General features: G+C 43.5%; 1 protein-coding gene across 4 annotated transcripts; it reads left to right on the top strand.

The window, feature by feature from the left end:
• Positions 1-88: 88 nt before the first annotated feature.
• Positions 89-25831, top strand: DLGAP5 (DLG associated protein 5). 4 transcript variants are annotated; one of them, XM_054069111.1, is made up of 19 exons: positions 89-139; positions 1165-1218; positions 2780-3030; positions 4794-5002; positions 5909-6013; positions 7265-7349; positions 9602-9706; positions 10822-10892; positions 12469-12764; positions 13004-13125; positions 13203-13329; positions 13717-13802; positions 14572-14732; positions 16190-16282; positions 17964-18183; positions 19696-19942; positions 20604-20661; positions 21915-22083; positions 22468-22744. In XM_054069111.1, the coding sequence occupies exons 3-19, from the start codon at positions 2790-2792 to the stop codon at positions 22572-22574; spliced, it is 2502 nt and encodes an 833-aa protein (XP_053925086.1). In that variant the 5' UTR covers positions 89-139; positions 1165-1218; positions 2780-2789; the 3' UTR covers positions 22575-22744. The 4 variants fall into 4 exon arrangements, with proteins under 4 accessions (XP_053925086.1, XP_053925083.1, XP_053925084.1 ...); XM_054069108.1 differs by having other exon boundaries at positions 13200-13329; positions 22468-22742; XM_054069109.1 differs by having other exon boundaries at positions 117-139; positions 1165-1222; positions 13200-13329; positions 22468-22743.
• Positions 25832-25988: the final 157 nt, after the last annotated feature.

Raw genomic sequence — 25988 nt, 5'->3', positions numbered from 1 at the left:
CCAATGAGAGCCCGGAACAGGAGGGAGCGGACCAATGAGAGCCTGGGGGCGGGACAGGGCGGACCAATGAGCGCTGCCAGGTTAGATTTGAAAGTGGGGCGGCGCGAGGCGACTTGAGGCGCTCGCGGTGTCGGTGCAGGTAGAGGAGAGGCTGCGTGTGATAGAGGAGCTCGGGGGCTGGGAGTAAATGGGCTGGAGGCTCTGGGAGAGGGAGCGAGGGGGCTCTGGAAGAGTGAACAAGGGGGCTGGGGGCTCTGGGAGAGGGAGCAAGGGGGCTGGGGGCTCTGGGAGAGGGAGCAAGGGGAATGGGGGCTCTGGGAGAAGGAGCAAGGGAGCTGGAAGTGCTAGGGGTTGGAAGCTTGGGGCTGAGAGCTTGGAGCTGGGACGGGAGCTGGGGTTAGGGGGCAAGGGAGCTGGGAGCTGTGGCCACTCCTCAAAGCCATGATAGGAATCAGGAGGCCAGGGAGGTAGTGTTTGGGTCAGTGTCCAGTCTGGACTTTGTGCAGACCCTTAGCTTGCTGAGTTCCTGCTTTAAAAATAGCTATGTTTGCTCTTCTTGCTGTGCTTTGTTGCTTCCAGTAGGGAAAGGGGCTCCAGGAAAGCTGGGGAGGAGCTCTTGATCAGGGAGTGCAGGGACAGGACAAGGGAAGTGGTTTTAAGCTGAAAGAGGAGAGATTGAGATAAGATCTTGGGAAGAAATGTTTTCCTGCGAGGGTGGGGAGGCCCTGGCCCAGGTTGCTCAGAGCAGTGGTGGCTGCCCCATCCCTGGAGGTGTTCAAGGCCAGGTTGGATGGGGCTTGGAGCAACCTGATCCAGTTGTCCCTGCCCATGGGGGTTGGAACTGGATGGGCTTTAAGGTCCCTTCCAACACACACCACTCTGATTTTCAGGCTAAAAATGTACAATGGGAATGTTCTTCATATCTGTATTTCTGCTTTGGTTCTTGTGGCGTTGCTGGTCAAAAGTGCTTCTTTTTAGCAATATTTCCCTAATTATTGTAGTATAAGAACTCCGTTTATCAGTCTCATAAATTTGCAACTTTAATATTTGTTGTATATCCTTGCTTGTCACAAATCTCTTATTTTGTATAAACTCTTTGTCCCTTTCCTGCTTGTAGACTTTACTTGAGCTTATGCCAATTTAAATTCCAATTTAATCTTTTAGGCTCCTGTCTGTGAGAGGTACTACTTGGAAACCTTAACCTGGAAGGCAAAGGAGGCAGGTATTTTGGTGCTGTAGAGGTGTTTATGACACTGAGCATGCCAGGCGATCTGTTGCATTGCTTTTGCTGACCTCGGGTGTGAGTTAATAACTTTGTGGGAAACTTTCTCTGCATCTCAATCACAGCGTTGTCCAATTCCTGTCCCTGCTCAGGACAACCCCAACATTCACATCATGTGCCTGAGGGCGTTGTCACAATGCTTCTGGAATATTGTTAGGCTTGAGGCTGTGAATTCTTCCCTGGGGAGCTGTTCCAGTGCTCCACCACCCTCTGGGGGAAGAACCTTTTCCTAATGTCCGACCTAACCCTCCTCTGGTGCATCTTCCTGCCATGGGTCATCAGAGGGAAGAGCTCAGTGCCTGCTGCTCCTCCTCCTTTTGTGAGGAAGCTGTAAGTGCAATGAGATCTCCCCTCAATCTCCTCTTCTCCAGGCTGAACAGACCAAATGACTTCAGCCATTTCTCATATGGCTTCCCTCTAAACCCTTCACCAATTTTGTGGCCTCCTCTAGATGCTTTCCAGTTGCTATAGATTCTTTCTATCCTGTGGTGCCCAAAACTGCCCCCAGCACTCAAGGTGGGGCTGCCCCAGTGCAGAGCAGAGCTGGACAATCCCCTCGCTAACATGGCTGGCGATGCCATGCTGGATGCACCAGGACACTGTTGGCCTTCTTGGCTGCAGGGCTCGTTTGTTGCCCTGTACATCCGTGGTCAAGTCTGGTCTTTTTAGTCTGGTTCACTGATGATTCCTTTTGCTTGATCAAACCTTGCTATCTTGAAATTAAGGACCTCAGTAAAAAAACAGTTTACAGGTCACTGAGTAACCATTGGCTCTTTAGTTTAGCTCTGTCACCCTCCTTACTTTAACACTGTTTTCTGTGAGTAATAGAAGATGAGATTGCTAAAAGACCCTGGTTGAGGTGGCAGAGCGAGACCTACTGCAACAACTGGCCCTGGATCTCGGGGAAGAAAGCATGAAAATGCTTGACAGGTCATGCTTCAGCTTTGCACACTCCTGTTAGCACAGCACTTACAAGACCAACTGATGTTGGCATCAAGTCTTCCTTGGGTTGAAAAAGTAGGTAGAAATCCTGCCTGAAATAAATGCTATCGTATTGCAGTTGCATCCTGGAAACCTGGCTGGGAAATAGTGCCAAGTGCTCCGATGCATGACAAAAATGCCTTGCTGTCAGACAGGGTATAATCGAAACGCTCTGTGGCAGTGCTGCTTCCAAGTATTGTCCTATAACCTTGTCATTTACTGCTTGTCTCTGTGACATGAAAATCATCTGTGTGGGAAACAGATCAGCCAGCCAAACTCTGGCACTGACAGTGTCCCCTCCTAACTCTGTGTCAGACTAGTTGACTTCTTAGCAAAACAAACCAGCCCCTTGAATGCATAAAATCAAGAGAAATAGTGAAGAGTCATTACTGAAACTGTACGTAGACAGAATTGGAGAAACTAGGGCTTGCTTTGTTCATGTTATCAAACTAATGAAAGGGAAAAACCAAAATGTGACTGCTTTTTTTTTTCCTAATCCTTGTGGTTTGTGCCTAGGGCCATCGAGATGGCTGCTACCTCCCAGTTCGCCAGTCGATACAAAAGGGATTTGAGTACAGAAACGCTCAGAACGAAAGTCGCGCGGAGGAAATCCATGCTTCAGAAGGAGAACAGACACAAGATGTTTGAAAAGGGCAGGCAGCTCAGACTGGCAGATGTCAATGTGCAGCTCTCAAAAGAGAACAGAACTGCTCAACTAAACGAGGCAAGCGAAGCGTGCTCTAAAGAGAACAGCAGTGTGAAACAGAGTAAGTGAAGACTTGTCATAAAGCCTTTTTTAATTGTTAGCATGTCTTGAGTTGATTTAGTAACATTGTCACAGGAACCTAACTGTGGTCGATGGCTTAATTTGAAAAAAAAGGGTTAAGACTTAAAAAACAATGACTACCCCTTCTTCTACCTTAAGAAAATCATAGAATAGTTGGTTGGAAAAGACCAACTTTTGGTCTTTTGGTCTTTTGGGGTCATAGAGTCAAATTGTACCAGCTCACTACGAAACCAGATCCCTGAGCACCTCATCTACTCATCTTTTAAACCCCTCCAGGGTTGGGGACTCCACCACCTCCCTAGGCAGCCTCTGCCAGGGCCCGAGAACGCTTTCAGGGAAGAAATTTTTCCTGATGTCCAATCTGAACCTGCCCTAGTCCAATTTGAGGCCATTTCCTCTAGTCCTAGCACTTGGGGAGAAAGGACTGACACCTACCTGGCTACAAGCTCCTTTCTGGGAGCTGTAGACAGCGATGAGGTCTCCTCTAAGCCTCCTTTTCTCCAGCCTGAACAGCTTCAGGTCCCTCAGCTGCTTTTCATAAGGCTTGGTTTTCAGCCTCGTTACCTGCTTCGTTGCTCTTCTCTGGAAGTTCTTCAGCCTCTCAATGTGCTCAAGAAAATTAAGTGTTAATACCACTTTATCTTCTACATTGCTCCTGTGGTGTGAATGAGGCTTTGATTTGTCTGGAGCAGCTAAAGGAAGAATGCATTTTGCTGTTAACATTGATTGAAGTCTTAATGATTATTTTGTCGTTCAAAAAGTGAAAGCTATTGATTTAAAATCTTGTCTAACATACAACTGGTGTGGGTCATGTTCTTAAAGGATGCTTAGAAGTGGGTAACTACATACTCTAATCGGCAATAGGTGATTACAAATGGTAATATGCATGGTATCACTTTATTTTCAGAACTGCTAGTTTTTGATGACTTATCTTTCCTCCCAGAGAACAGACCCTGCATATGAACTGAATTCTGCCTCCTTTACCCTCCTGGATTCTTGTGGCCTGGGGAGTTAATTTAGTCTTTAAAATTGTTAACACACTGCTTTAGAAATATTTTCTCCTTCAGTACTTGGATTATTGGCAGTAAGAGCGCAATCTCTGTAATCATGTCAAGTATGACATTTGAGGAACTTATATCTTTATTATCTTCAATACATTTTAACTTTAGGTAGATATTAATTTTTCATATAGATATGTAATTCATTTGACATAATCTTAAGGCTTTATTCTCTCATTTAACTTTTGCCTCACTTACTCTCAGCCCAAGGCGGACTTGGGTATCTAAAGCTGACCTAGAGTTTGGCTATCAGTGACTTTACAATCGTTTGACTACAGAAACTGCTACAAATAAACTAAATTAGTATTAACTTTGATATTTGTAACCTTGCAGGAACAGCCAGTGGAGCGTAAAATGGATGTGAATTTGCAGTATCCTCCAGATGCAGATTTGGGGAGGTGTATTTGCAAGTTGTAATTTACTTTTGAATGCTGTTTTAGTGGGAAGGGTTAAAACAATTAAGAGAATTTAAGCTTTTTTTTTTTAAGCAATCTAATAGGTTGCATATATTTACATTATAAGATTGAAACTTCCAGGCAGAGATTCCAGACAGTTTTCTGCTCTTTGACTTTTAAGTTCCTTTTCTATCTTCAAAAAGCTTTCTTGACATTTTCTGACTTGTTTGTTGTTGGCTGAAAATCTCTTCAAGACTTTATAATGCGCCTGTCTGCTGCCTTTGCTTCAGAACAATCTACAGACGCAGGCACCAAGAACATCAATCAACGCAAGGAAATGCTCCAGCGCTACAAGGAAGAAAAAGAGCTTCGGAAACAGAGAGAGCAGAGAGAGAAAGCGAAAAAGGGTGTCTTTAAAGTTGGGTTATACAAGCCGACTGCACCTGCTTTTCTTTCACTTGTACCTGAAGATCCAGTGATAGTGAAGCCGAAAGAAAAGGTAATGAGTAATATTAGGTATCTAAATGAAGCACATGTAGCACTACATATATATATATATGTGCATATGTGCTATATTTAAATTACTATTTGTATACGAAATTACGAGTAGGTGATGCCAAATAAACAGTTCAGTTTGTAAAATATTTGTTTCATAATAAGGAGAAATAAGAGTTTCATTTGGACTCCCGTTTAAAAAACAAAGCTGGAAATAGTACTAGGGATATGTTGATTTTTATCTTTATGACTAAAAGCTGGAATGAGTCATCCACAAACAAAAAAGCTAAGTTAAGGATATGGAACTGTTGGAACGGGTCCACAAAGATGATCCGAAGGCTGGAGCACCTCTGCTATGAGGACAGGCTGAGAGAGTTGGGGTTGTTCGACCTGGAGAAGAGAAGGCTCCAGGGAGACCTTAGAGCAGCTTCCAGTGCTGAAAGGGGCTCCAGGAAACCTGGGGAGGGACTTTTTCCAAGGGCCTGGAGTGATAGGACATGGGGAAATGGCTTTAAATTGGAAAGAGGGGAGATTTAGATTAGACATTAGATAGAAATTCTTCATGATGTGGGTGGGGAGGCCCTGGCCCAGGTTGCCCAGAGCAGTAGTGGCTGCCCCATCCCTGGAGGTGTTCAAGGCCAGGTTGGATGGGGCTTGGAGCAACCTGATCCAGTGGGAGGTGTCCTTGCCCATGGCAGGGGGTGGAACTGGATGAGCTTTAAGGTCTCTTCCAAAGAAAAACATTCTATGATTATAGAACTGGTAACTATTTAGTCCACTTGTCACTGGAAGTTTTTCGAACTGCGCATTTGACCAGTTTTGCACAGACGTGTTGCTTTTCATACTTTGGCTTCTTACCTGCTCTAACAATGATGAGGGGTAAAAGGAGTGTTTTAACTCGTTTCCTCAGGGATGTTTTCAGGCAGCTCCTGCTTCCTCCGGGAGGATTACTCGATCAAAGGCCAAGAACCAAGAAGAAAAAAACGTGATACCAACTGGATCTAAGCCCTCTACGGTTTGTTTTGTATAAACTTTAGCGAATGAATTTTAGAGACAAGGATGTAATTACCCCCTCAGACCATAGCTCAGGGTTTATACTTAAAAGTGCTGTCTTTAAGGAGGTTTTCCTGGTGAGGAAGACCAATCAGATGAGAAAAGCTTTCAGCAAGCTAATAGACCTCGTTATGCTGGTTTGAGCATTGTGCTGAACTGAACTGCGGAGAGTTTGATTGGGTATTGATTGGGTCAATACAGGGAAGTGCATGGATCTTCTGCATCAATTTTACAATACAAAATATTGTAGTCAGCAAGGACTGATGAAAGTATGTGCGGAGGTAGTATGTGTGAGGCTGAAGTTACCTACTCTGGTTTTCTCTTCGAGAACCAGAACATCTCCCACTCCACTCAGAGCTTGTCAGCACACCTGGAGTAGTGCAGCTGAGGAAATTCTGATTGGATTCCAGAAGGAAACTTTTCCCCATGAGAACAGTTGAACATTGGAATCATCCCCCCGCAGTTAGTGGTGGATTCCTGTGCACTGGACACTTTTAAGGCTCAGCTTGGCAGAGTGCTGGGCCATCTCATCTAAACTGTAGATAACCTGAAAAGATTTGACCAGATGATCCTTGAGATCCCTTCCAACCTGGTGTTCTGTGATTCTTGAATGCAGAAAGTGTGTTGTGAATGCAGAGGACAGAGTCAGTTCATTTTTCACTCCGAAACTTCAATGTTGGCTTATTTTTGCTGTGAATCTTGGCATTCCCTTCTGCCATTACTTGTATTAAGAGTGCGATTTTTGAGGAATTTCAGCACCAGTAGTTGTAAAAGAATCTGTGTTTTGAATCCAGGAATCTTGCCTTCCAGAACTTGAATGTATTTGAAGGATTTCTAGTCATAGCTGTACAAAGGGACAATAGAGTCAATATTGACCTTTTTTTTTTTTCTGAAAACTGATTTTTTAAAACACGTAATGTGTCCTAAGATGCATCAGTATTTGGCATTGCACATGGTTTCATAGCAAACAAACTGTTAAATTTTTTCTTTATTCTTTTCCTGACACTCTTAATTATCCAGATAATGCTCATTAATACATGTCTAAAGTGAGCTATTTTAGTTATCCTCGATGTCTCTTTACGTTTCTAATGCCCATTGTGCCAAATTATTTGCCGCTTTTACTGGAGCGTAGGACAGAAAGATGAGGAAAGGAATCAGGCTGCTTCATGTCTGGAAATCTGATGCTTCACACAAAAAATGATCTTTCTTGTAGGTTGGTGGCAATGGGCACAGTGCACGCCCTACGCAAGGGGGATGTAAACCAACGGGTACTGACAAAGTGGCTGAAAAAGGGAAAGGTATGAAAACAGTATCATTCCTATGTCTGAGTCTGAATGGATGTTGCTGGGTTTGTTTTCTGCATCAGTAGTTGTGACATTATGGGCGGGAGGCAAGGAACAACTTTGGGAGAGATCTGCAGTGCATTTTAGGGTGTAGGAAACGGAGTTGTTAGGATGGCCATTCCTACCAACTGTGACAAGGGCAGCAGCTGGCAGGTCATCAAACATGAAGCTGTAGGGATTGCACACGCTTGTGGCCTCTAGGCTGGGGGAACTGGAATGCAGGATGCTAGCTGTCCTGGATACTGATTATTCATGCTGGGAATCACAGGATAGAATCATAGAATGGTTTTGGTCAGAAAAGACTTTTAAGATCACCAAGTCCAACCACCTATTCAGCCCTGTTAAGTCTGCCACTAGGCCATGTCCCCAAATATGACATTTACCTGTCTTTTAAACACTTCCAAGGATAGTGACTCCACCACCTTCCTGGCCAGCCTGTTCCAACCTTCCAACCTGTTCCAATGTTTGACAATCCTTTCAGTAAAGAAATTCCTCCCAATATCCAACTTAGATTTCCCCTAGTGTGTCTTGAGGACTTTCCCCCTCATCCTGTCACTGGCTACCAGGGAGGTAAAACTAACCCTCACCTCACGACAACCTCCTTTTAGGTAGTTGTAGGGGGTGATAAGGATCATTTTCTCCAGATTAAACACCCCCAGCTCCCTCAGAGGAAAGGGAAAGAGAGTGAATAGTAAAAGGTTGGCAGCAGAACTGTGTGACTGCTGCTGTCTTACCATCCGGGGCTGTACAGAGCCTTGTGTTGGTGTCCAAGAAGAACATCACCTGCAGTAGCTGCTGCTGTTACAGAAGAGCAAGTGATTTCACCTGGAAAGACGAAGAGTAGCTGATGAGAGTAAAACAGGAGTTTTCCTTAGTATTGTGGGGTAACCTGAAAAGTAGCTGATTGTATGAGCTGTAAATCCTTTGAGTGAAGTCTTCTGTCCGAACAGTAGGTATACTGTTGTCTATGGTCTCTAAATGAAACTGTTGTGTAACTCAGCATTGAAAAAAGTTTGGAAAAGGCTGGCCTACTGGTAAAGCACATAAAGTGATCAATACAGTGTTATATTTTCATGTTTTACAACAGGCCCTTCTGTTTCTGTCACTTTCTATGTGACAGTTACATACATTTCCTAAGAAAACAGCAAAACCCAACCCAGGCCACCCTTAAGGGAGCAGAACGCTTTTGATTAGAGATACTTCCTGATAGCACAGTGATATCCGTGCCGTAAGAGAACATTAAGTCATGTGAAATATTGACATTAATGCAAGATATTCAGTAATTCAGAGCTAAATTACTTTCACATCATTAATTAAATTGGTAAGCAGCAGACTTTTTTGGGGCCCCTCACAAGAAGAAAGACGTTGAGTCTTGGAGTATGTTCAGAGAAGAGAAATGAAGCTGGTAAAGGGGCTGGAGAACAAGTCTTATGAGAGTGGCTGAGGGACCTGGGGTTGTTTAGCCTGGAGAAGAGGAAGCTGAGGAGAGACCTCATCACTGTCTACAGCTGCATGAAAGGAGATCATAGAGAGGTGACTGCTGATCTCTTTTCCCAAGTGACAGGTCCTGAGACAAGAGGAAGTGGCCTCAAGCTGCACCAGGGCAGGTTGAGGTTGGACATCAGGGAAAAATTCTTTACCAAAAGGGTCCTCGGGCCCTGACGGAGGCTGCCCAGGGAGATAGTGGAGTCCGCATCCCTGGAGGTGTTTAAAAGATGGGCAGATGAGGTGCTTAGGGATATGTTTTCGTAGTGGACAGGTACAGTTGCCCTCAGGGATCTCAAAGATCTTTTCCAACCTAATGATTCCATGATTCCATAAGTTATTGCTCCAGAAAGCTTCATCTGTAAAATGGGGTTAGTGTTGACTCTGCAGAAACATTTAGAAGGCTTCCTTGAGCTGTGTACATGTCTTCATGCACACCGATACCTTGATATTGTCAGGTCCTGGAAGTGTTCTGTATGATAATCTCTAGTCAAGATCCATCTGAGCATTGCCTTGATGCCAAGGCTGAGCTGTGCTGTCCATATTTTTTGGACAATCCCTTCTTGCACCGATCTGACAAAAGCCCCTCTTGTTTAGCAAACTAATGCAACTAATAATTGCTGGTGCACTTTTCTGAGATCTACAAGATGCGAACTTTCAATCATATTACTCGAATACAGCTTCTTAAGCTTTGAAATATCTGGAATTAACATTTCTTACAGTGTTGCAGACTGCAGTCCAACCAACTTCAAATGTAAGAATCACCAGAGCAGCCGCCTCTGCGGCGAGGCAGAAGCTGAAAACAACAGCTCCTGCAGCTCCTGCTGGTAAGTAAGGCAGTGAGTGTAATTCCTACTTGTGCAGTAAAGGCTGATATGTGAGTATTTGAAGTAGCATTGTGGAGAGTGACCACATTGTACGGGGTAAACGGGCAATGGAAACAACATGTACATTTACAGGCTGATGTCAGACTCATAACTCTGTTGTCTTTAGGATCTTGCCCCGTACCTCAGGCACTCCTGTGCTGTAGATACATATCAGCTTGTTCTGGACTGTCTTAGCACACTGTTCTGCTGTGTAACTGTCTCGTGTATGTAAATCATGCCAAACTGTCATGTAAGAAAAGACTAAACACTGTGTCACCTAGACTCTCATCTGGAACTGTATTGCAATATTTACATCGAGATGTTGAAACGACATTGAACCGTTTCCCCGTAAAACCCATCAGTGTGGAGCATCGATATCCACATGGTGATTATAAACAGAAAGAACAAAACCAGAACTGTTTAGATTTGCCAGTTTGGTGTATCGCTGTGTAAGGACATACGATTAAGTCTGTGATCAGGAAGAGATCTCTGGAAGAAAAGAGATCCTAGGCTTTTCAGGTCAACGATTTCTCTTCATCCCCCTCCCAGAATAGGGGAAAGCTATGTTTACCGAAGAGGAAATTTTTAGTATATATTCTTGTTCTTGGCATATTCTCTAGAGTGCTTCTTGGTGTCCCTTGTGTTATATGTGAGAGAATTCACCCTTGGGCTGAAAACGCCACAGCGTTAGCAGTGGTTTCAGCTCACCTATGGAAATTCTGTGCCATACATGATATTAAAAATGTGAACTCAAATTGGCTTGTCGTGTTCTCTTCATCTTTTAAGGAAATAAGGTGATTTTTATTTTTTTAGTATATGACATCTTCTAAAGACTAATGACCTAATGAATCTGTTTTCCTTTCTTGGTGGCACTTCTCTTAATAAGCTGGTAAATCCTAGGCCAGGTTTTCTTTTGAATGAACTTTTGCAATTAGCTATCTGTCTTTAAGCCGCCTCCTACTCAGGAAGCAAAAGTCTTTCCCTTTCTCTAAGTACTGGACTTTATTGCAGCCTTTTGGTGAAAGATTACTTTGATTAGTTGCCTTTTTGACCTTTGGGAGTTTCTTTCATTCTAGGTAACCAGTCCCAGAGAAAGACAGTAGATGTAGGAAAGCCAAAGAAAGCAGTCAAACCTGGCGTCACAGAGGTAGGTCATGCAATATCTAAAATGGAAAAGCAGTAAAACCGATTTAAGAGCCAATAACAGTGTAATTGTAGCTCAAATATACTTCTGTTCAAGCATAGAAGTACTAAGTTCACTAATGAGCTAGATTTTGGGAAGGACCTCTGTATTTATAATGCCGTATATTAAAAATTAAGATCAAATGAAGTTTGTATGGATGGCTTGCTAATCAAGATCTGGACAATGACTGAAATTAAATAAGGAGTTCTTGCATGACATCTCATGTCTAATGTTTTAACTAGTAAAAAAAAGCCTAGTGTTTGTGGATTTTGTGCAATGTTAAGGTAATGATATGGCACTTCAGAAGCTGGGAAATAAATGTGCTTTTAGGTTTTGAACCATGAAAAAATAAAGCTGCACATGTTATTCCCTGCAAGAGAGACATCATAACTACAGGGAGTCACTGTGGTTCTTAGTGTCACTGCTACAACAAAACCTTCCTGCCTCTACATAGACACAGCAGTATGGGAATTCATCTTAGCCCTCCGAACTGGGTTCCCAAACAAGTTGCGTATGCATTAATGCGCTGGCAGTCCTGTGCGAGTGCAATCTATTATTCTCCTTCTCCTTTGCACTACACTATTACCTCTCACCTTGTGTCTCTCATCTCCACTCCTGTTTCCATAACTGCAGCTGTGTTCTTGGGTTGTCTAGAAACTGGTGTAATCATGCACAAACGCTGGCAGGAGGTAAGAGGCACTTAAATCTTTGCTTAGGGAAGTCCCTCTTCCCTGGCAGGAGCTACTTTGTACTGCCAGTCAGTAAACTCTTGCTGTAACCTCAGCCATCTCGTTACAAGTGTGGCAAAAGTTGACTTCAAGGCTTACATTCCAAACAGGGGGTATAAGAAGACATACAATGGCTTGAAGATGCGTGTTTCCATGAGAAACAATCTGAGCTCTCTTGGCTGGTTTGAGCTAGCGGTATCTCAACATAGGTATCTCAGAAATGCGTTCTGTATGACCGCCTGGTCACTCATCTCATAGGAATGTGGATTCAGTCTATTGATTAACTTTTTTTCCTCTTTTAATGACATTCTGTAGTCCTTACTGCACTTGTCCTGAGTTGCATTCCTCAGCTATCTGTTTATTTTATCTTGGTTTTCAGTCTTTGGATTAGAGTATGTGTATAAACTGTGATTATTCAACAGGCCTAGTTGGATTTGGAGACAGTAATTCTGCTCTCGAGAAGCTTATCATCTTAAAGTGTTATTTTTCTAACAGTGGGAGCAAGCGTCTGGCAATTCTAGTTGCTGTTTTGGTAAGCGAGGTGTTCTGCTGCTTTAGGCCCTTCAGTGGATCGCTGCATTCCTCTAGTGAAGTGCTATATCCCTGTTGCTGGAATGATTCGCAGGTGTCAAAATTAGTTGGTCTTATTGGCAAACCATGACTTGTGTACATGTACGCTGTTGCAGGGAATGACTGACCTGAAACCATTCCTTTCCTGATGGCTTTTATTCATGTTGTGATTCAGCCTATGCCTACAGTAAACATTTGATTTGATAATGTAGCATTTGCTGTTTCTGTTTGTGCTGTTACAGGTAATTCCTTCTAAATGTGAAGTGGATAAAAATGCTCTACTGGATCCAGCTATGAAAGATTCTGCATCTGTTGCCAAACATTCTGCATCAGTAGATCTTCAACAGGAACAGACCTCAGTGGAAGACAAAACCAGTTCTGCTCCAAGGAGACCCAGAACACGCTCCTTTGCACCTCAGAACTTTGTGTTTCAGCCGTTAAATGGATTAACAACCTACAAAGTTACACCCATGTCTCCTTCTAGGGCAAATGCATTTTTGACACCTAGTGCCTTCTGGGATTTTTCAAAGTCTCCAGTGTAAGATTCTTTCTTCTAATGGCCTAAAATGCAAACGAATCTCTCTGGTGCTACAAAACCCATCAGCTTTCTGTAGAGAGATTCCCTCTGTAACAGAGTTATTAATTTTAATAGGAATTGCTTGCTTTCTCTAGTGATGGATGCAAGAGAGCCAACAAAATGGGGCATTTTTGTGTATCTGGCCATGTTTGATATCAGTTTCTCAATGTGTCTTAACTTTAAATGTACTTTGTTTCCAGTAAAACAGCTGGAAAATCCAGTGAAGCTGAGGCACGAGCGCCTGATTTAAAAAGTCAAATTTCACTTGCTGCTAAAGGCATTGAAGAACAGAAAATCACTACAAGCTTGAAAGGAGAAAAAGGTAGGAAGTTTGTGTTTATTGCTCTGTCTTTATTTTTCACCATATTCTGAACAAATGCTTTTGATATTTTTCAGCAGGAGAATCAGATGAGAAAACTTTGATTCAGAGATCAAATGAAACGACTCCTGTCTCTACAGACATAAAAGGACTTGAAACAAAGTCAGATGATGTAGGAGAGCAAGAGCACGATGTGCCCTATTTCAGGTTTGTGTTCCAATTCCTGGTGGCCCTCCGTTCTGACGTCCCTGATTTGAGTAACAAGGCCTCTTGTAAAGCTTAGCTTACACGGGTTGGTGTCTGTCAGCAGGGACCTCAGTGGGCACACGCCCCCATCTCCATTTTTACATTGCTAATATGTGTAAAGAATATAAACTTCTTCAGACTGACACCTTGTCCTAAGAAGCATGCGCTTGAAAGCAGACGAAAAATTGCTTCTCAGCCTGTCAACAAACTAAACGAGTCCAATTGCTTCTCGAAGGCAGCGTAGCTTGTCTAGAAACAAAAGGATGGTAACCATTACCAATCGCAATTAGTGACAGTCCTTAGAAAATTCTCCAAAACCTGATTTTTTCAATATACCTCTACTTTTAGAAACGTTCTTCGGTCAGAGACAGAGAGGCTGATGTCTCAGTGCCTCCAGTGGGATGGAAAATTTGAGCTGGACATTCCAGAGGATGGTAAGATTAAGCTGTAATGGGCATTAGAAAGGGGCGTTATCATAACTGGAGGGGACAGAGAGAAGTACGTGTATCTGGATATAGTTGTAAAATACCACTATCTACAGCATGTAATGAAAGTTGTATTAGATAAATATAGAGTTGCATCATGGATGCCCCATCCCTGGAGGTGTTCAAGGCCAGATTGGATGGGGCTTGGAGCAACCTGATCCAGTGGGAGGTGTCCCTGCCCATGGCAGAGGGTTGGAACTGTATGGGCTTTAAGGTCCCTTCCAACCCAAACCATTCCATGATCTGCCTTGAGACAAAAAAGCTAATGCTAAATCCTAGTACTAAAAGTTACAGTAAAGTTTTTACTACTGCTACTAAACTTGTGGACAGTGGTTGACACTAAAGTGAACAAAGTGCCTGTTGAAATAGTTTTCTGTTGACAGTTTTAAGTATATTTCAATGTATAAACTTTAACAAACTGAGTTTTCAAAATGAAATTAGGTTTTCATGTAGAATAAGTGTCCTGACTGGGGAAAATGAACATGCTTTGTCCATGCTTATCTTAAAGACTTATGGAGATGGTAACAATTTTTTGAAAGAAGCAAGTTTAGAGTGCTTCAAGGGGTAGGTGGATTCCATTGGAATTGTATGACACGTCTGCAGCAGACACATATAGTTCAAACAAATTCCAGAGTCTTCAAATACTTATTTAAATCAATTGTGACATGATGGATTATTCTAAAATCTATTTTCTTCATTGTTTTCTTGTTGCCATCAGCTAAAGACCTTATTCGCACCACGATTGGTCAGACAAGACTGCTCATAGCAGAAAGATTTAAACAGTTTGAAGGGCTGGTAGATAATTGTGAGTTTAAACAGGGTGAAAAAGAAACAACGTGTACAGACTTAGATGGATTTTGGGACATGGTTAATTTTCAGGTAGGTACTCTCATGTTAACCTACTAGAATAGAGTTGATGGGATTGTTTACAAGAAATGCATTCAAACTGTTCTTTTGTTTTCTGAATATTCAGATTATGATTTTTTTTAATGTAAAAAATGAACATCTTTGTTTTACACTTTCTGATGGTGAATAGCATCAACTGGTATACTATGATTTATAATTCATGGAACTGTTCATGTGTTGTCTTTTTGTGGCCTCTCTATCCATATTTTCTCTGGAATTAAGGCATGCAGCCAGATCTTTTTCTGGTTTGGAGTTGAGGATACAATCACAAATGTCTGCATTTGAGAACTTTTAGATAATTCCTGGCGCTCCCCTGAAAAGCAGGGATTCCATAATTCAGCACGAGAATAATGCAGAAACTACAATAACCTTATTTAGGTGTGAGCTTGGGGGGGTAGAAAATATTCATCTTGCTTACTGTTGATGCTTCCATTGGTTTCAGAATGAAGTATAATATTCTAAAAGATCAAAATGGCTTTTAACTATATTTGTAAACAGCGTTCAACAAAGCAGCTTGTAACTGGTTAGATTAAATGCAAGGATGGATTTATTTTGGAAGTCCTAGTCCTAGGTCTTGAATTGTCTCCAGAAAGCAGGAGGGTTTGATCTGCTTTTTCAGAGAGACTTTGCTAGAATCAGTAAGTTGAAAAACAGGCTTTACCTTTCCCTACTAAGTATCTGGGAGCCACTCAGGCCTTTCTTCTGAGCATCCCCACCTTTTCCCTTAAGTGCACGTGGAGTAACAGAATTGAGAACTCTGTCCCTTTTTGCCTTTTTCATTTGTGCCCTCTGAGTTTCAGGGAGGATGTAGAGGACTTGTCTGTGCAGTGACTGCCCTGCTGTACATGGATAAGCCTTGTATGGCCTCACTTGCCGATGAGCGAGTGTCTCCGTTAGAAAGTGTGAGCAGACAAAGGCTGGTCAGTCAGGAAGGAGGTGATGCTGTAGAGCGAGTTTGTCACCAACAAACTCTGACTGCATCAGGAAGCTGCTCAGGCCAGCAGTCTGAAAGAGAAAAAAAAGCTTGCAGGACCTGTTTCCTGCTTAATGGAAGACTTGTGCTTGTTTGGCATTATGGAATGTGTTCTTTTGCATTCCTTAAATGCAACCATTGTCAAAGTGCGTTAAGTTCAGTACAAGAACAGGCTGCAAACCAGGTCCTTCATTTTAAATATTAAGTCTTTGACTATTCTGTACCTTCCATACTGACCTTTACACTGCAGAGCTGTGACCAGTCTTATTGAACGATTTGAAGGTTTGTACGTTAGTGTAACCTTCATGAGTCAACTGTTTGAGAATGTCAGTACTTAATAATGGTTGAAGTACCTAAATGCCTAACTATGCTTCAACCTGATTTTATGAAACGCTGTTCTCTTGTGAATCTGGTAAGTCTTGAAAATTGAAACTGGATTTTTCTGGCATTCCCATAGATAGAAGACGTGAATAAAAAATTTGACAACCTGAAGAAGCTTCAAGAGAATGAGTGGCAGCCACTTGATGTCCCAAGCAAAGCAATTGTCAAGGTATGAAAAGGCACTAGAGCGTCTCCTAAGGCATCAAGGGCAATAGCATGCTGAGATACCTAAAATAACCTGTAACCTGCTATTGTAGTGATGAATACCGGTCTTAACTAGCAGGTCCTTCTAAAGCCCTGCCCATCAGGCTGCTTTAGACACAGTGGAATTCCTCCTAAAAGTGGCCCCTTCTCCCTTGCATCTCCCAAGTGCACTTGTGTTAGTTCTTGTTTGTAATGTTCATTGCCTTTTGTGGCTGGAAGGATTAGAACTGAGAATAATGACTCTTGGAGTCAAGGGACTCTTTGCTACTAAGGCAAGTCTGTTAAATCCAGGCTGGAAATTCACCCTTCAGATGTCGAATGCTTTCTCTGGGCCACTGGTGTTGGCACAGACTTAATGGCACAGGAAACTACAAAGGGATTTGGCAGTCACTTGTGAGACATGAATGCTAAATTACAATGGTGTCCCATTAATGCAGTAGCACGGGTAGCATATTACGCTGATTCCTTAAGCACAAAAGGTTCAATCCAAAATAAGTTATTGCTTATTGCAAAATAAGCTTTAGTGTGAGCTGTTTTATCTACTCCATGGTTTGGAATATATCCCTGTTTGGAATATATACCTGGAGTACTGTGTCCAGTTCTAGAATCGCCGATGTAGAAAGGTTATGGAACTATTGGAACGGGTCCACAGGAGGCCACAAAGATGATCCGAGGGCTGGAGCACCTCTGCTATGAGGACAAGCTGAGAGAGTTGGGGTTGTTCCGCCTGGAGAAGAGAAGGCTCCAGGGAGATCTTAGAGTAGCTTCCAGTACTGAAAGGGGCTCCAGGAAAGCTGGGGAGGGGCTTTTAACAAGGGTGTGGAGCGATGGGATGAGAGGAATGGTTTTAAGCTGCAGGAGGGGAGATGGAGATGAGATCTTAGGCAAAAATATTTTCCTATGAGGGTGGTGATGCCCTGGCCCAGGTTGCCCAGGGAAGTTGTGGCTGGCCCATCCCTGGAGGTGTTCAAGACCAGGTTGGATGGGGCTTTGAGCAACCTGATCTAGTGGGAGGTGTCCCTTCCCATGGCAGAGGGGATGTCCTTGGATGGACTTTAAGGTCCCTTCCAACCCAAACCATTCTATAACTGTTGCTTTTAATGACTGAAAGTCAAGTCATCTTCACGTTGCCTAAACACCATCCAGTTCCTTGAGGCTGCTCAACTCATTGTGAAACCGATATGAAGATAGGTAAGAAACTCCCAGCACAGGGAGCTGGAGGGGATGTAGTCAGTGCGAGCTGATCATAAGAGTCAGAACCCTGCAGATGGTGCAAGATGCATCTTCCGTTGAAAAATTAAGTGCCACGAGAGCCTTCACTTGCTGACTGGTGCCTGTATGTGCTCGCTTTATTTCCCTGCCACTAGGAGTCCCTGTATCCTGCTCTTTTCAGAAGTGCTGTTAGAAAAAACTTGTATTGAGTAGATCTCAACTGCAGAGTCAATGTGAAAAATCCTTAATATTGTCATTGCAAACTAACCTTAATAGCTGAATGGTGGTCCGAGATGTTCTGGAGATGAACACAGATCTTGCCTCCAGCGTGGTTTGCCTGTTCCCGTCTCTGGCCAGCAGCTGCGTAGATGTTCGTGTGCAATTGTTTTGATCCAAAGCTTCCAGATGTGATCCAGAGTTTCTTACAATTTCAGAGAAAGGCTGTTCCACATGGTGTATCTAAACCCAATCTGGGAGTGGCTGGAAGAACTGCAGCCCGAAGCCGGCTTGCTGCTGTAAAAGCAGCTATGAGGGATAAAATGAAGCAGGATGAAGCTGCTGATTGTACACAGCAGGAGAAGCTGCCAGAAGTAGAAAAAGTAGTTTTTGAAGGGGGATTTTTCAGAATTGAAAGCCCTGCGAAAACTTTTCCAGGTAGGTCAAGTTTTATTGTGATTTGTGAGATGTGAAAGTACCGGAGAGAGTTTCACCAGTCCCACTGGGGAGAGGGTTTAGGCTGTTTATAATGGATACAACTCCAGTACTGGTCACTATTTCACCTAGTAGTTAATTACATCAGGGATCTGAAGTAAAATATTGAATGTCCTGATTTGAGTGATTGTGCCAGCACGAAATCTCTCCTTAGACAGAGGGAAAAGTGGCTGCTTCATGCTTCTTCATCTTGTGTTTAGCATGGGAGTTTTAGCCTGGGTTTTCCCAGACTTAGCTGATGAACCGGTTCGTCAGAGACACTGTCTGCTGATGTCCTCCATCTGTAAGACAGGAATGGGGATTCTTTTGAAGTAAATTGCTTGCAGTGCTCTTAAATTTGCCAACAAAGTACATCTGTAATCTGTGTTCACATTCAATAAGAACGTAACAGTTCCAGTCTGCCTTAAAAGCTGTTTAATAGGGGTTTTTGAGCAGATGCTCATAACAAAACTTTATTTTCCATACCTATCTTATGGCAATCTATGTGAAGCCAGTATTTTTGGGAATACGTGATTCTTTAGGAGCCACTCTGCTTCTCTCCTATTCCGAGTTCATAAATTGACTTTGAATTTCCCACTTTATTTTTCTGAATGGACCTTGTTCCTCACCACAAGACCAGCAATTTTTTTTTGTCAGCATAGGGAACCTTCTGCAAAGCTTTGGGCAATCCTGGCTGTAATCGAAGAAGAGAATCTTAAGAATCAGTTCTGAATCTGTCTTTTTAATTCTAATAAAATTATCTAATGTAAAAGATGGAAATTAATGGCAGCTTTCACCAGGAGGACTTTTAAATAAGAGCAAGTCTTGTTATTTCAGGTCCTTTGTGAAGGAGTTAAGGAAGTTTTGTAACTTGCTGATGTACTTTTGTCACGTTTTTTCAGTTTCTCCTTGCAGTGTATACAAGTTTTCAATATCATGTAACATATTGTACATGTATTACATTATTTTATAAATGAGAGAGTTGGGGCTGTTCAGCCTGGAGAAGAGAAGTCTTCAGGGAAACCTTACAGTGGCCTTCCACTACCTGGAAAGAAAGCTGGGGAGGGGCTTTTTCCAAGGGAATGGAGTGATAGGATGGTAGGGAATGGCTTTAAATTGGAAAGGAAAGATCTAGGTTGGACATTAGGAAGAAATTCTTCACTATGAGAGTAGTGAGGCTCTGGCCCAGGTTGCCCAGAGCAGTGGTGGCTGCCCCATCCCTGGAGGTGTTCAAGGTCAGGTTGGATGGGGCTTGGAGCAACCTGATCCAGTGGGAGGTGTCCCTGCCCAGGGGTGTGGAACTCGATGGGCTTTGAGGTCCCTTCCAACCCAAACCGTTTTGTGATTCTATAATATTTGTACAAGACAATTTAGCAAGCAGAAAACAATAGTGTTCCTTGCTAGAATCCAAAGAAACAGTTGGTACTGTCTTCTGGGAGCTGCTGTAATAATAAAATACTAAACATGCTTTTTCAGGCTTGCTTTCAAAGACTCCTCCCAGATCATCCCAGCGGACTTCTGAAAAACTGGCCACTCCAAGGTCATCCAGCAGAGCTTTGCTTCCAAGGGTTCCTTCTCTCCCCCATAACCATGAGGACACAAATGCAGATCCAACAGCAGTGCTCAAAGACTTCCACCCACCACAAAATCTGAAAATGCATCAACTTCCCACTGGAAAAACTCCCCCACTAGAAAAACTCCCCGACTGCTTTCTTGAACCAAGGTAGACCTTTTAAGGCAGCTTTTAATTAACTTTGTACAAATAAATTTTACAGTTTTAACTGAAATAATTAATATTAATACCCATTAGATATTACTTTCCAATTTAGCAGTGATAAAGGTTGCAAAGACCTTGTGTCTTTTCCTTCCCTCAAGCAAATATTGAGAGCTTTGCCCAAATGTAACTTTGGTGCTGGGGTAGAAGTTTATTCTAAAAAAAAAAAGAAAATGTGATAGAGCTGACCGGTGCCAAACAAGTGTAATTTCAGAACAAATTGTAAGAGCAATTGAGTAAATTAAAAGGTGATTGATGACAATTCATTGAACATTGATGATGATTCAGGGAGCACAGAGATAGGAAGAGAGGGAATGGTTTTAAGCTGAAAGAGGGATGATTGAGATGAGATTTTAGGAAGAAATGTTTTCTGTGGGAGTGGCGAGACACTGGCCCAGGTTGCCCAGGGAAGTGGTGGCTGTGCCCCATCCCTGGAGGTGTTCAAGGCCAGGTTGGATGGGGTTTGGAGCAACCTGATCCAGTGGGAGATGTCCCTGCCCATGGCAGGAGTTTGGAACTGGATGATCGTTAATGTCCCTTCTAACCCAAACCATTCTATGATTGATGAAAGTGATTGAGAGGTATGAAAACATTTTGGTTTCTCTTTCAGCATTTCCGTAGCTGCAGAAGAAGACAGCCCTGTTACTGGCACAGCAGAGGGTATTAAGGTAAGCATGCATAGTTCATCTATGTGTTTTAAATACATTATTAGCCAAAAAAAAAAAGTTCTTTTTATTAGCCCCAGACACTTGGGTATCTGATCAAATCCTCACTTCAGTGTCTTCTATATTCATCAAGCTGCTGCTTTTTCTTTCTTAGTATGGGCTTAGGTAGGGACTGCTGCAGTTTGGGGACCTTGTCTAGCAACAGTAGTGTTTAGCTCTCTGCACGAGGCTGTTCTACTCTTTAAAGGTATTTAAAGAGCACTGTTACTAATATAAGTGCAGAAATCCATGTCCTGAGATGTCTGGTGACCTGCCTACAGCTGAGTAGCCTAAAAAAAAACAGGGATAGGGCCTCCATAGTTCAGATGATACTGTGCTGCTTGGAGAAAGCTGGGGCTTTGCAGTTCATTGTGGAATCATGGAATGGTTTGGTTTGGAAGGGGTCTTAAAGCCCATCCAGTTCCAACCCCTGCCATGGGCAGGGACACCTCCCACTGGATCAGGTTGCTCCAAGCCCCATCCACCCTGGCCTTGAACCCCTCCAGGGATGGGGGAGCCACCACTGCTCTGGGCAACCTGGGCCAGGGCCTCTCCACCCTCACAGGAAAACACTTCTTTGTAAGATCTCATCTCAATCTCCCTTCTTTCAGCTTAAAACCATTCCCCCCTCATCCTGTCCCTGTACTCCCTGATCAAGAGCCCCTTCCCAGCTTTCCTGGAGCCCCTTTCAGCACTGGAAAGCAGCTATAGGGTCTCCCTGGAGTCTTCTGTAGGCTAAACAAGCCCACCTCTCTCAGCCTGTCATCCTCAGAATGGTTTTGCTATTTTAAGTTCAAATCTTCTCTCACATGGAAGAACTTCCTTTATGCTCTCCAAGAGATTATCAAACTTAAATGGGTGCTTCGGAAATACTTAAAATGAAGTGGATCCCATTGCTAAACCGCGAGCCTTGTCCTGCCTGTCCTCTGTACATAGTGTCTAGAGGTAAGACCCAGTCTCTCCTGAATTGTCTATAGAAACTGTGGATTAGATGTGTGGACTCCTGGCTTCCTTTTCACCTTTGCTTCCTGCATCAAAAGCTGACAAACTTCCTTTTTTTGCAGACAAAAAAGACAATAAGAAAGCTTCCTCATGTCATAGGTGCTGTCTCATATGCCTCTGATTTCACTGGTGCTTTCGTTGTGGCTCTCTGGGGAGCAAATACAGCTTCTGCACCCATCAGAGGGCAAGGAACACAGAAAGTCCCTCTTTTTCAGGTGCTGGAAGCATCTAGCAGTGAATTAAAAGTGATGGATGGCATGGAAGAGATGGAACTATCTGCTGCAGAGCAGCAGGAACAAGATATTGTCATGTGCAGTCCAGAAAAGGAGACCTGCATAGATACTGGCTTTGCTCAGCCTGGAGAACCAAAACCGCATCAAACAGGTGTGTTATCTTAATGCTGCTTAGCACAGTTTGGGTGGGGTTGCCGCAGCCTTATGATTATTCCGAAGTTTTATGAGAATCTGAGTGTTACTCTTCACAATCACCCTTGTGTAACTCGGTTAATCTGTGTGTGCTGTTAGCAAAACCTCCCATGGCTGATCTGACTTAAACGTTCACTGCGCACGAACAGTGCCCCTTGGATTCCTCTGGTTTCCATGTGGCACTCGAAGGAGAACGCTAACTTAAAAAGCATGAAGTAGAAGTCAATGCAGGCAATTCAGGCCTGGTTTTTCTTTAGTAAATGCAGAAATCTGTTATTTTTTTCAGCTTTGGCAGCATCAGGCGAACTTTTTCAAAACAATATGAAACATTCTTATTTTTCAGATGTTTCCTGTAGTGATTCGACATCCATTGGCAGAAATCCTTTTGATGTGGTAAGCTGGCCTTCAGGTTTATTTGACCAACACAATCTCCATGTTACAGTACTGTAAATTAATATTCTATAAGTAAATTAACCTCTAAGAGCTTATCAAGCCAATCCATATAATTTCAAATAAATACAAGCCGTGACTTGGAGCAGTCTGGTCTGGTAGGAGGCCGCCCTGCCTGTTGCAGGTGTCCCTGCCCATGGCAGAGGGTTGGAACTGGATGTGCCTTAAGGTCCCTTCCAACCCAAATCATTCCATGATTCTATGACTCCTATCTCCCAGCTCAGACTCGCACTGTTGTTCATTAATGCACACAGTGAGTGTAGGACAAATCGAGACGTTTGCAGCAGTAGAATGTCTGGTTTCCTATCAGATTGATCCTTTATAGTTCTCATGTTGTTTCCTTGTGAATATCTAATAACATAATGAATGGCATAGCCTTTTTCCTCCATTTTCTCCTTGGAGTTTTTTCAGGTCTGTCCCATTCTTTTTTTCTACCTTTAACTTTTAGAGCTGGAAGTGAGATTCACTAAGGAAAAGTGGGTGTGCAAAAACTTTCAAGCTGTTAAAAGATTTTGGGTGTCGAGTTTCTCAGGTCTTGAAGAATCCTCTTTTAAAATATAGATTACTGATTTAAGTAAACAATATCTTCAAAATGGACCACATATTCCCATATTTCATAGAATCATGGAATGGAATGGGTTGGGTTGGAAGGGACATTAAAGCCCATCCAGTTCCAACCCCCTGCCATGGGCAAGGACACTTCCCACTGCATCAGGTTGCTCCAAGCCCCATCCAACCTGGTCTGGAACCCCTCCAGGGATGGGGCAGCCACCACTGCTCTGGGCACCCTGGACCAGGGCCTCCCCACCCACACAGGAAAACATTTCTTCCTAAGATCTCATCTGAATTTCCCCTCTTTTGGCTTAAAACTGCCCCCACCTCATCCTGTCCCTGCGCTCCCTGATGAAGAGCCCCTCCCCAGCATTCCTGCAGCCCCTTTCCCTTGCTGGAAACTGCTCTAAGGTCTCCCCGGAGCCTTCTTTGCAGAATTCCTCTTAGGGAAGTCATGGTCTTTGCAGTGGTACGTGTGCTGTGCTTATTCCAAAGCTGCCATGTGCCCATGGTACTGAAGGGGGGGTGAGAAAAACTGGGTGCTTCTCCTGTTCTCTTGCAAAACACCTTTCCTGTGGTTTTTATCCCATGATGGTTTTTGCCTCTGCAGCAGGCAGTCACCTGACAGACAGTGCGTGATGGTGATTGCTGTTGGTCTGGTGTTCGTGCAGATGTCGTTAGAGGAGTCTGTTACTCCCTTATTTCGCGTGTCATTGCAGTGGTGTTTGGCAGAGCAGGAACTTGTTCCTCACACACTGATTTCACCCTCTGATTCCTCCACAGCTGATGCCGGATGATGACTTCCCCTTCACTCCAGTCAAGAGCAAAGCCCAGAAGTTTGCAGCAGCTGAGGCTTTCAGTGACCTCATTGTATTCTCCCCCGTTTCTCCCTCAGGGGGAAACTGAAGAGTGCCTTGAAATTCAAAATGTGTAAATTATATTAACCAAAAACCCACAGAGGGGACCTGGCATAGAGTCTGCTACGCTTGTGCTGCGTGACTGAATACCTGTAGTGTTTTGTAGTGGAATTTACTGGAACATTTTGTAACGTTTTATGGTGCAGTCACTCTGCGCTGTAAGCACAGCTCGATATCCGTAGCAGGATGTTTGCTGCATACACCTACTGTATCCAATGACTGCCTATTCTGACTACAACCTGAAATATTTTTATTTTTGTATAACTGCATGTGTTTCCTGCCTAATTCAAGTTATAAAACTATTAATCTTTAAGCTTTTTCCTGTCGTCCTTGCCCCATGAATTATGAGTTGCTTACCTGACTGGCTGTAGCTGGACCCGATTCCTGATGCGAGGGCAGCTCCTGCGGATCAGACCCAGCCCTTTATGTCGCCTGTCACACTGTTTTATGCTGTCTGGGCGCCCTTAGGCGTCAGCATTCTGTGCTTTAACGACTCTGCCTCTTCAGCAGATGTGACAGGGTTGGCTGTCGTTCTCCTCTGGGGCAGTCACCTGGTGTTTAACCACCACTTCGTTTGTGGCAGTCCAAACAGGCTTGGAACAAGGATTTCACAGCCAGGTAGTGTCTTTTCCTGGCAGTGTAGCCCAGGCATTGACCACTACTGCCTTTAAAGACACAGTCACCTATGGAATAACTTCAATACCTTCACACCAAACCCTATTCTCGCTTTGCTTTTTCAGGTGAAACTCTCTTTAACACGTTAACCTCAGCCTCTCGTGTCTTGATCCTTGTGCATTCTCTTATGTGACTGTAAAATTTATGCACAAGGAGCGTGCCAGTATCGGATAATTTGATGAGCAGTATCGGTCTATTTGATGAGCAGTAATATTGGAGCACCCCAGTCGTAACAGGTAACAAATACCTGACCTGATGCCCTTTTAGGGGGGGTAGCACACGCGTTCTTCTGTGAGGCTTTGTTTTAAACCAGGTAGAGGTAACTCAAATCCCTCTGCAGAAATCACTGCCCCTACAGCTGGGGGAGCTCATCCCACTTCAGTTTTAGCCTGGAAGCTGTGTACTTCTTGCACTTAAATAAACAGATGACACTGTGACTCAATGTTATTGTGCTGGAACCCATTTTCTTCATTCCCAACTCCAGTTATAGGGATAGTTTTGAACAAAGAGCTCTTCATGACCTGCCTACTCTGCTCCAGCCTTCAACACTGGGCAATAAACGATGGTTAACGAGGGATTTCTGATGTCTACGCCTGAGCCGATGTTGGCTGCCGCATCTATTGGGAATTGCAACACTGTGCTGCTTTCCTACTGGGCAATGCCATGTTACGTGAAGCAACTGTTACAAAAGGGTCTGAGATGTCGAAGAGATCCTTGAAAACCTCAGCAGTGGCTGTTGCGCTGTTCTTGTTTTGCAGACGAGACCGAGAGGATGACTCACAGCCAAGGGAACTTGCTTTTTTTTAACAGCCTGACTCACAAGGTGAACTTGCCAATAAACCCCACCCTTTAAACCGGTCTGGACAGCCACGGCGGTGATAAGGGGAGAGAGAAGCACGAGGCTGGTGACCCGTTCATTTTGTGGTGTATGGAATGCTTCTATCAATTTAATCTCCTTTGGGAGGAAAGTGTGTTTGGAAAACACTGGTTTGGGCCACCACGTGGGAAGAATAACACACAAAGAGAGGGATGACTTCTGTAGCCATGGTCTAAGGAAAAGCTTTTGCTTCCTTCAGCTCTGAACCCCCTCTTGATATACCTAATTCTGGTCAGGATCACGGGCTCATGAGTTTTCCCTGTTTTCCATTGTTTCCTAGTGGTCAACTGCAGTGAGGTGAGACTTCTGTGAATTATGTACAACCCATTTACAGCCTCATTGTGTGGTGACTCCACCCAAGGGACATGGACTGAAGTCCTTTGCTGGGCTATT

The sequence above is a fragment of the Cuculus canorus genome, chromosome 5, assembly GCF_017976375.1.
Source record: "Cuculus canorus isolate bCucCan1 chromosome 5, bCucCan1.pri, whole genome shotgun sequence".
NCBI classification, from domain to species: domain Eukaryota; kingdom Metazoa; phylum Chordata; class Aves; order Cuculiformes; family Cuculidae; genus Cuculus; species Cuculus canorus.
The sequence above is the reverse complement of the archived record's forward strand: the minus strand, read 5'-3'. Positions and strand labels throughout refer to the sequence as shown.